Here is an 11,986-nt window from a genome sequence, read left to right on the forward strand (position 1 = left end):
TCTTCCATCGATGTATTACCCTAACGAGCTATGTTGTGACTTCCTTTGACAATATCTTTGATGCCTTGCCCTAACGAACTGCCGAACTCTGTTGCAACTTTCTTATGTTTCGTTGGTTCTGTCTTGATTCTTGCGAATTAATATTTGAGTGTTATGTATGTAAATCCTTATAAGTTTGAAATATTCGGGAATCCTTCTATGCTCCAACACTAAAAAGAAAAAAAATACCTTAAATCGTGGTCATTATATTTGCTGGAATTCATGAAAGAGTTCCGAGAGGTTGATTACGAAAGAAAGAAAATGACAAAATGACATGCGAAAACTTTTAAGATTTATATTTATTTATTTTCTTGTTAAAGAACAAATTGTGTGGGGTCCTTTTCTTCCTTTTTTTATTTTATTTTATTAAAAAGCATTACTGCCTATTATTACTTTGGTTTACTAGATTTGGTTGCTAATAACAAAACTCTTAGTAAAAGTATTATAAAACTCCATTTATTAGTTTCACCTTGAAGGAATAAAATTGGAGTTGGGATTGCAAAAAAAATTTGAATGTATGATTTTTGGCACCAAGTGTGAGTCCAGATGCAATTTAGAGAGACTAAATTGATGATTATTATGACTTAAGAAATTAATTGTAATAATATCAAAATGATGCAAGAAAATATTGTCAAAAGAATAACCTTATTGTACACTAAAAACACTATTCAAGCATGGTAAAACCTTGAACTAGTTGAACCAACTAAAGCTGGTGCAAGCTGGATCGAATAGCCAATCTGACTATCCTCTTCAACAATGTGCAGCTCCCTCAGCCTTATCTCCACATTTGGAAAAATTATTAGGTGCAGAGTGCACATTATCCGCACAAGCACTGCGTACCTAGCGGTACCCAGTGGTACCGAGTGCGGGTACCGCTAGGTACCAATTGCTTGTGCGGACAATTCTCCCGTCCGCACTCCGCACCTAATATTCTCTCCCACATTTGGTGGCCAATGAAACTACTAGAACACCCCTGACAGTTTATTACGAGTAACCCATTCATGGCATAATTCCACAATGAGGCGGACATTTTTCAATATTGTTAATTAGAGAAATTTTAGACTTCTACTACACCTTTAGAAGAACAGTCCTAACCATTCTCAGATGCAACGGTCTTTCTATACTAGCTTGCCACATCAAGTCATGCCATTTCTACTACGTTACTTTCATCAGCAGCAGCAACAATGTTTGCATAGCATAACTTTTTATGTAATGGCCTCTTTATTTCAAGAAAGAGTGACCTTTAAACGCCTCTAAGAAAATAAATTAGACCGAACTGCTTGCTTTCAGGCCAATATGTTCGAACTGAAGATACTAGCAAAACTTAAGAGCACGCCACGACATTACAAACAAGCTAAATCCTAATGGAAATAACAAATTGCCAGCGAGAAAAAGCATCACAGACGACATTACAGAATAGACAAGGGCCTACTATAGGCCTTATCAAAGCTGCAAACTGCCCATCATATACACAAAAAGCAGCACACCGCCAACTATATTTCATCAGGTTCATGGTTAAACATTCGACAATTATTAATCTTTGAGCAGTTACATTCTTCCATTTCTTCATCGTAAATTTCATCGCTTGTATCAGCTGCAGTAGAAGATGTACCATTACTAGTCGATTCAACGTCAACCAAAGCTCCCTCAAATAGATCGTTTCCAATCACCTGCAACAAATAGCATACCAAGAAGGAAAATTCATGGAAGAGATAGAAAAGGAAAAAAAAAAAATTTCAAACTGCTGGGGAAAAAAATTATGGTACTTACCGAACTCCCATTTCCGCATAGCTCCATGTTGCTAAGAACCTCAGGAAGCACATTGAACAACTTTGGAGTAAATGTTGGTGTTGAAGCCATAAGCAACCTAAGTGTCTCTCTTGCATTCTTCTCAACTGTCGATTCCGAAGGGGGGAGAAGCTGATGACTTGAATGGCTAATGGGCAAAGTTGGAATGGCTGTAGAAATAGGACCCGCGCTGACAAGGTAACCCTGCCCAGAAGAACAGAAGTCGATGACTGGGATATGGACAATGGGATCTGACATGAATGGCGTGAATGTTGCAATTTGCTGTGAGCTTGGCAAGGGAGAGAGTGAGGGGATGGGCATAGATAGGTGGACCAAAGGGTCAGAGATAAGGGAAGGAAGTTTTAGAGGCGGGAACTCGGGAACATTTAAAGGATATTTGGATGTCACCAATGACTCTGGTGGGGCTGCAGGAGATAACAGTGTGGAGAGGGGTGGGAGAGGCATTAATTCAGATGCGGTAGGCAGATGACAAGTCTTGTTATACTGTAGAGAGGTTGGGAAGGGAGGGCACCAGCAGTAATATGGAGAGAAAAAAGAACTTTGATTGCTAATTTGTGAAGGAATGGTGAAAGTTGAACTTAATGAGAATAAGGGAGTGGAAAGAGAAGTCAATCCAGGAAGAACCAAACCACGACTTCCTTGTTTTTCTACATTTTCTCCTTCAATTTGACTGGTAGATTGATCATGCAATGATGACTCCGTTGCGGTACTTGGCTGAATATTGGAGGATGAATCGCCAACAAGTATTCTCACTTTCTCACGGACATCATTGGTCGTGGATGAATTTATAAGGGTTCCATCTTTGAAAGCATTTGATCTAGGGATGAGATTGCTTTGGTAGAGAGGATGCACCATTGTTACATGAGTTGCTGGTATTCGGGCATGGGAAGACCTTAATTGGCAGTAAATATCAGTTTCTGATGATGGTTGAAAATCAGAAGTAGACATCAACAGCCCACTTGAAGAAGTAGATGCAGCTGTTGGGGTGCTTGCCGAAGCAAGAATATAAACCCGGAGATGAGTAGCAAATGAATCAAGTCGAGCTTTAGATATCCCAGTCAAACACGTAAGAGAAGGCTTCCTGCTAAGTAGATCCTTCATCTGCATGAAGTTCAAGTACCAAATCATAAGAACTCCATTTAAATATGCCAAATTACAAAACAACCATTCAACAACTAAAGAATATTATCAAGCATTTATCAAAGCGGAGGAAAAGTATTTACAAATGAATAATCATTATAAAACATAGTGGAATGAAGAAATAATTTGGGTATTTTCAATTGGCGCCTCATTTAAGCGTTATTCTCAATTCTACCGGTAAATATGGATGGTGGAGGGAGGTGGTGAGGAAGAGGCAATTTTGCTGGTTGCGGTTAAGAAAGAAAGGCACCTATAACGGAATAAGTGCACTGCTGTATTCAACCCATTTCCAGCCAAAGAGCAGATAAGTGTTTTGATTCATCTAGACAGGTCCATTATTTGTCCCCAGAGTATTAAGAACTGTTGATCAAGTTCTGTTTTAAGATAGGATTGAGGAGACACTAAAGGAGTTGTTTTGGCTAGAATCTGATTTCACTGTGTCTACAGAGCCTCGGAAAATCAGGCAAGTAAACAATTAACTGCAAAGCTATATATATATATATATATATATATATCAATTTGATACATTCTTCTAATATTTTTAAAAGGATAACATCTGTGAAGTAAATTAAAAGAATAATGAAATTGTTGGAGTTCGGTTAGACAATTTCAATGGGTCAATTTCAATTCTCTTCAATTACTTCTCATTTTATATCTATTTCATTTATACAATTAATATACATTTTTTTTATTTTAACTAATATAAATTATAATACCTTGTCAAAAGAGTGCCCGAGTCCTACCATGCCCGTGTTAGTGTATCATAGACTCTAAGACATAAATGGACAAAATAAGAGTATTTTTGCTAAAATCTCATATCATGATATCTATAGAGATGTTTTATTACTCAGAAAACCATGCAAGTAAGCAAATACTAAAAGCCTATTCATAAGATGCCGACGAAGAATGCAGAACTCAAGACTACCATCCATCAAGAAAAAGGCAAAAAGAAATCGCGTGCACTAGTCCTCAAAGTTGTAAAAACTGACCTTAGCAAGTAATCCCAAGCCATCATCCTTAGACTTCTCAGAGCACCAGAAGTACAAGATTTGGGAATCTGGGAACTTCAGTAGGAATGAACGGCCCGAAGTATCAGCTGAAATATTTTCAAGAATCACTGAAGGGCTTTCCAGATCATTGCTAACTAATGCAAGTCTCTCAATGCAGCCATCATCCCCCGTAAATGAAATGCGCATGTGGGATGACGGAAGAAGGGTCAAACTCAGAAACCCCCTGTAAAAGGAAAACAATAATAGATGAAATTGTCAGCAGGATTAATTTTAATCACTCATCAGCCGAAAATAATTCCCCAGTGAAACATCAAAAGAATAATCCCAAGTGAAAGAGAAATAGAATTATCCAGATATTACATTAACATTTCAAAACATCAAGAAAAAACAATTAAATAGGTAAAAAAACAGGAAAAATTTAGAAAAAAAAAAAGATTATATGAAAATGTGCCAGCGAACAAAAAGCTTTTATATAATATGACTTGAAACAAAATTAGGTTATTTTGAAATTTAATGTAGAATAAAATAAATTTTCAAAATCGTTCTACATTTAGCTCTACTCTTGACTGAGATTTGTAGTGCAACAAACAATACATATTCCACAATAAAAAGAAAGGATATACTACAAGAATCCCAAATGCTGTAAAACAAAAGGGATACCCCCCCGTCCCTCTTTTTCAAAGAAGCCCACTAAATACTTAAGGCTAAGATTCATAGCGTTTGAAAATGAACTGATAGAAATCAAACCCCAACTTCGGGGATGCTGAAATGTCCTCCAAAGTCTAGAAGGGTAATCTCTGAAAAGATGTGTTTATGACAAGATAATGTTGCTTATGGTGTGATATAGTGTTTGAAGGTTTGAGTAATGGAACAAGTCCCTTCGGAAAAGCAAGTGTGGTACCTCCATGCACTTGGTACACCAATTTACCTATTTTTTATGCCTTTGAGAACATTTTTTAAATGAAATAGCATGGAAGTATGAATAAGCGGAAACACATCGCATATGTCAGCCTCTTTTATAGTGAAAAATGAAAATAAGATTGAAATAATGAAAAGGATAGCCACAATTCAAGGCAACAAATAAATGATTTACAAGGCCTTCTACCAATAAATATCTGCATATGCTATTAAATAGTGGCATATGTCAGCCGCTTTTATAGTGAAAATAAGATTGAAATAATGAAAAGGATAGCCACAATTCAAGGCAACAAATAAATGATTTACAAGACCTTCTACCAATAAATATCTGCATATGCTATTAAATAGCTTAATTTAAACAAATTTACTGCTATATGACATTCCATTATAAAATGCCAAGTCCGAAATGCAAAAGATGTAATTATCAAGTTTAAAAAATCCCCATCCTTAAGCAAAATGGAGAATGATATGAAAGAGCAACATTGCCAAACGTAAGAAAAAAAATAATCAATGCACTAGTAAAAATATAAAAATAAAAAGTACTAAGCTACCAAACTCACAAATTAATCAGAATAAAGTACTTAAACATAAATCATCAATTCCTCAGTTTGTTGACTAGTGCTGTGAATATCTGAACCATGACTGGTTTTTAATGGAGGTGAAGAGGAAAATAGTGAAATTGCTGGCTGAACTAAAGCAAACAAGAAGAATAATCTGTAGCAATTTTAGTTCATATAAAAAAAAGCTTCATATAACTTGAACATCATTTTCTGCAATGTTGCAATATAAATAATGAAGCAACAAAACTGTTAATACAGTACCAAACAAATGTACGGAACACATGATGCAGCACAAAGGAAGAAAAGCATAAAAGTAGAAATGACATTTTCTAGGCCATGTTTAAGCATGATCAAATGTTTTCCAGGAGATCGCAAAAAATGATTTCCCTGCTCTACAACAAATGGATTCTAGAACAGCAGGTATAGCAGTTTGTTAGAGGTATGATATTATATCAGTAGTAGAAAAGAGGCTACCTTCTTCCCCTCATAAATCAGAGATCTTAACAGAACATGACAAACGTCCATTTTACCTACAAATGAAAAGATATTTATTTGATGGGGTGAACAATGTCATCAATTAATGTGCCCAAGCATAAATCCTGAAGTAATAGAACTAAAATCATATGCAGGATATGCTTTCTAGCAACAAATTGGACATAAAGTCAGATCTCATGGGAGTTCAAATCAGATGTTACAACTATAGCATTAAACTTTTAGCAGGTAATGAACTCTTCTCCTCATCTATGCTCTACCTTTTACAAAATAATACATAAGGAAAATAGATAAACATTGATTAACTAGCAAATATGTTTTAATTTACAATTCCAGTTAAAAAATAAGCTCAAGTACCGCAGAAAATACCATAGCATTGAATAATTGTAGCAGCTAATGATCTTATTAGAACAAACTTCAAGATGAGCAGAGTCGGTAACACAAATAACTAATCTAAATCAATTAGTAAACACTTATTTTTTTTAAAATGTAGCTTATGAAAATTAGCAGGCCAATACATTGTAATGATCCTGAATACTGAAGTCAGAACAAACAATAGGAAGAATGGTGAACTAGAAAGACAAATTTAGTCCACTGTAGTCGAAGGATGCATAAAGATCTATGAAGATGACATGCACATACACAAACAGAAAAAGGTATACCTAACCTACATGTAGCACAAACAAAGCCAAATTGAAGGAATTATTTCAATGAGCAAGGTAAAAAACCATGCAATATAATTATCCAAGCCCTTGTATTCTATGATGAAAACTAAACTAAGAGTTAGTTCATAATATACTTAGGCAACATTTGAGAAAACAACTAGGTCAATCACCTTCATCATACACCATTGTATTTTGTTGAAAAATTAGAAATGAGCTAGAAATATATAGGCAAACAGCAAACCCGAGTGCCAGTGTAATATGTTATCTGTTTAAAGTACTTTTGAATAGTTTAAAGTTTAAAGTATTCAAAAGTTTATACTAAAGCATGGCTTTTAAAAAACTAGAGAGACTCCAAAGAGCCAGATCTAGTTTTCAGAACTCATTAATTATATTACGTGTAATCAAGGTTCAACAATAGGCAAGCCAAGCTCCTGTAATGTCACTGCCAAAGATAATAGATATAACTTTTCAAAGTTTTGCTTGAGAAGAAGGATACGTAGCTTTGTCTTTAGTTGTAATACAGTTTTTGTTTTCTTTCACAAAAATTGGTAAGAGATTTGTGAATAATAAAAAATCAAATATCTAGCTCAAAATATTAGTAAAATCAAATAGTTTAGAAATGTGAGTTGAATGTTGTTACAATGTTTGACCTATAAATGTCAACATTAAATTGAACATCTGCTCAGAAAAAAAAAATTAATATCAACATCTACGCATGCATAGGTTAATTTAAGCTGGTGAATGGCTGGGAAGAGTAAATTGAATGACATTGCAACTCTAGAAAATTTCAGGAATTTAACAGCTTAGGAGATGTATGGCACTAAGCTCACACAGCAACACCTAAAACAAAAATAGCTCTCCATCCCCGAAACCTTCATTTCCCACTGTATCCAAGTGAATCTGAGCGTGTTCCTGTTCATCCATACACTTTGGCTTTACGTAAGGCTCATTTACAATTAACGGTAAATCTCCTTTTTAAAAAGCCCACAAAATTTTTCACTCCCTAGATGTTACAAGATGTTCAAAACCATGTTCCATCCTTTCTAATTGACTGCAAAGCAACAAGAAGCATCACAATTTTAGATGGATTTTTTTTAAATGTGATTGCATCATCAAAATCTCCACTTAATGTTTAACCTAAAGATTTCAGTAGATTTTTAGATTTACTCAAATCTGACACTTTCCTATCAGAAAAGGTGCTCTCAATTTATATCTATGTATCATTCAATTTGTTCCAACTAAAAAAGGCGACTTCTTATGCCAATCTAGTAGCAAGCCATGATGTATAACCTCATTACCTCAATCAATCAACTAATTAAATAATTTAATTAAATTTTAAAGAATTATGTACAAAGATATTGATCCTCTCAATTAATTATACCAAATGTCACACCTCTATCAGAAAATATCACTAGATAAAAAGCTACATGTCTCTCAGCATCCTCTTCAATATTGGCAGAAACATATATATATATTCGGAATGCATAGCCATGTATAAGCCATATGAGACACCATATCCATATATAACAATATATCATATTAAACTAAGGCATAAACTTCATCGGATAAAAAAAATCTAATAAAAACTATACGACATAGAAAAGGATTTAACACAAGAGTCGACCATTTCAAAGAAAAAATAGTTAATTATTAAATCCAAATCTGATTTAAAATGGATAGTCATAAGCAATGTCATTTAACAACATTTCAATGCAATTCATCTGATTGATTGATCACATACACTTGAGTCTCAAATAAGGAGATCCAGCTGATAGAAAATTAGTAATTTCTGCTACCTGGAAGCAGTTGGGCATAACATGTTCCCCTGCTTGTTAATCTTTCCCACACGAACAGAGACAAGAGGAAGACATAAGCAACGGGCTAGAACTGCAACTTCAGATGCTTCAAAATGCTGGTGATTAACAAAAAAAAAGTAGTAAGAATCAGTACCATAATAATAAAACATTTTACAGGTCGATCAGGTCTTGAAATTAATTTAAGCAAAAGAGAAACCAAGACATAGGAAATGTTAAACCAATAACTTTCACTAAATAATAATCTCTCATTTGCAGCTTACATAGTCTCAAAATTTATTAGCAGCTTTCAGTTAAAGAAATGGTTAAAATGAAATTTCTCATCATGACAACATATATTAGAACAAGATCATAGAGTTATATACAAAAATAACATAAAAACCAAAGAAACATTGGAGTAACAAACTGTCAAAAATATTTGCCGCTGGCTAACCAAAACCACATTGCTGATCTGCATTAAAAAAATAAGCAGGAAAAAAAAGTATCACCGAAAACTCATGCGACAAAGAGAATGATGCAATAGAGGCAATAATGTTTATAACATAAAAATGCGCAAGTGATAACGTTGCATCTTATGAACCAAAAAGGAACATAAAACAAATCAAATAGAAGAAGCTTTACACAGACCTGAACAAGCTGGACCATAAACTGGTCTTCCGCAGCCCCGCCTGTAGCATTCAGCTTAAGCAGAGGCTTCAACCTCTCATCCGCACGACATCCGCCGATAACCTGAAGATCTAACGCTTGCAGCCACTGAAAAATCCCATTCTCCACCTCCTCGCGTCCAAGCAGAAGATTAGCATCCGCTCCATCACGAAGAACATCTCGTATCCTCCCAGAGAAGGCACCCGAAAGTCCTCCACTGTTTTGAACATCAATCGAATCTCCCGATGACTCGGATCCTTCAATTTCAAACGATTCATCGGAACCCTCGCTCTCCTGAGCAAGATCAAACCGATCAGAGGAATCTCCCTTGGCCTCCTCCTCGAACCCCTCTCTCCTCGGACAAACCATTGCCAATATGAAACCTAACCACTCCCGAAACCCTAGCACCGATTGCCGATCGAGTCTTCAGAAAGTTATAGAGAAGATAAGGATCGAGGAAACCCTTGTCGCAGAGAAGGGCGATGAAGCCAGACGCCAACAGCCAGCAAAACGATTGCGAAAGGTGAAGGTGCGTTATCTATATAGGAGAAGAGATATCCAGGGGGAATCCGGACTTCAAATTAAATTTTTAAAGGAAGCTGGAGTCCGGTTCTTGGAAGACGCCCGTGACACGTCATCCCTAACACTTTGATGCGATCGGAATTTAGAAAGGTGGGTCCGGTTCCTGACCGATTACTGGAACGGGATGGTTAAGGTGGGTCCCACGTGATTGGTGGGGTGCAGCCGGTTTCCGGTCGATTTTCTATTGGATAAGTATAGCAATGCCCAGAATTTGGGATCTGCATTGTTCCCAGCCTCCCAGGTTAGCTTTGGTCAGTGGGCCCGCTTAGGCACCTACTGAACCCATTTAGGCAAGCTCTAAGAGTAGCAAGCTGAGTAGGATGTATTGTTTTTCTTTTTTATATCACAATGTATTTATTTTTTATTAATATTTAGATATACTAAGATAAATTAATAAGCATATCAAATGCATAAAATTTAAATTCAAGACTTTTTTTATTGATAATCAAAGATCTCAATCAATAGATTAAGATGAGCTATATATATCACATGTATTGAATGCTAAAAAAAAAAGATTGTTACGTGCTAGAAAATTTAAGTCATTGAAAATTATATTTCATGTTCTAGTTGTGTACAAAGTTTCGGCACGAACAGATAAAAATGATAGAATCATAACATTTTTTACGTGAAAACCCTAGAAAGAGGAAAATCAAGGGCTTGGGCTAGTTATAAAATTCACTATATAACAAGTGATATAAAAAATCATTCATTGTTCATTGTTGAAGAAGAGTAAGAGCAAAAAGATCAGTTGTTTATATCCAACAACATGGCTTAATCTTCCCAAGAGAGGTTTAAGAAAGTTGGTTCAAAAGCAAATAAATATACCCAACAACAAAATCAAATCTTGACCGTATTATGAAAATGGCGGTGAATTCTAATGCCAATTATCTGTGATAATAGAGATTCCCAGTGGTAGTAACAGGTGGTCGGCGGTGGCAACAATGGCTGGAAAATGCTAGAGAGTTCTCACTAGTTCTCTCTTCTCCTCATTTTTTTCTCCTCAAAATGTAAAGAATGAGGGTCTATTTATAATTTTTTTTTGGAGTGGCATTTTCCGTAACATGGAGAAAATCTAGGATAAATTAGGAGTGCTCCATACAATTGTTCATATTGATTTCTTTGATTATAGAGCTTACATCAAGCATTTAAGTGTCTTAATGATTTATGAATTAAGTGATATTGGGCTTGTTGGATTCCTCTTGTCGAGCTGCTCGGTCTGACTATAAGCATGTCATATTCGAAGATCATTTGATTATTCAATCAAAACTTTTAAGCTTCCAAGTACACTTTAGTCTCTTGATTCATGCCTATTTGGACATGGATTGGACCCATTTTGGTGTCATTAGATTTGCGTTGTCGAGATATTCAATTTGACTATAAATTTATTGTGATCGGAGTTAAGATGGCTAAAAATTTAACTACAAAAGTTTCTAATTCAAACATGCCTCGAATTCTTGCCAGATCAAGGTTATTTTTGGAGAAATATCTAGGAGGAAATTTAAAAAAAAAAAGTCTACATAAAAAAATGAAAACTATTAAAGAATTATGAGAAAATTTATGAAAATTTATGGGATTTTGCTCATATAAAATTATCCAATATATATATAATTCCTCTCAAGCAAAGAAGACATGATTATAAAATCCGTAATATAATTTTGACGTCCTATTAATGTGAAGTAAAATGTTGAAGATGCACTGGAATGATGACGATGAAAGTTGGAAGATATTAGTTGGGCAACGATGATCAAATGATGACAATTGTGTAGCATTGGTTAGATGATAGTGATGATAGTCGAATGGTAGTGAACAAGCGATAATGGTTTGGGTGATAGCACTTGCATGATAGTGGTCGAGTGATGATAAATGGATTAGAATGATCAGGAGAGGGAGATTTATCAATAGTTGTTTTGCAATAATAGGCTAATGCGATGGAGGCTAGCGATGGTTGTTGACATTGAACTTTAGGTGGAGTTATAAAGTTTTTCCAGATATTTAATCTTACTATAAACTCAATCATTGGATAATAGGTGTGAGACCTCGTTCCCTTACTGTTCCTCTCTTGATGAGAGAGAAAATATTTTATAAAACAAAATATCTGTTTTGAGGAGAGAGAAAGAGAAAGGGAAAAAGAGGAGAAATCTGGTTTTGGAGGCCGCGGAGCGCTTTTCGTCCGACGCTGCTGTTGGGAAAAGTGAAGATCTCGTGGTAAGGACTCCGAACCCTATTTCTGTTTTCAAAGATATTGAGTTTTGACCGAGTTGTGATTTGTTTTGTGTTTTCGTAATCGACTTTTCGACGTGATTTCTTATTGA

The 11,986-nt window shown here is 35.3% G+C and overlaps 1 protein-coding gene across 1 annotated transcript; it reads right to left on the bottom strand.

The window, feature by feature from the left end:
• Window positions 1-1,293: 1,293 nt before the first annotated feature.
• Window positions 1,294-9,642, bottom strand: LOC110108420. Its single transcript, XM_020839051.2, has 5 exons — window positions 9,075-9,642; window positions 8,430-8,545; window positions 3,978-4,221; window positions 1,810-2,949; window positions 1,294-1,709 (listed from the first exon to the last, which is right to left on the bottom strand). Exons 1-5 carry the CDS (start codon window positions 9,459-9,461, stop codon window positions 1,533-1,535), a joined length of 2,064 nt encoding a protein of 687 aa, XP_020694710.1. The 5' UTR covers window positions 9,462-9,642; the 3' UTR covers window positions 1,294-1,532.
• Window positions 9,643-11,986: the final 2,344 nt, after the last annotated feature.

The sequence above is a fragment of the Dendrobium catenatum genome, unplaced genomic scaffold (assembly GCF_001605985.2).
Source record: "Dendrobium catenatum unplaced genomic scaffold, ASM160598v2 fragScaff_scaffold_1221, whole genome shotgun sequence".
Classification (NCBI taxonomy): domain Eukaryota; kingdom Viridiplantae; phylum Streptophyta; class Magnoliopsida; order Asparagales; family Orchidaceae; genus Dendrobium; species Dendrobium catenatum.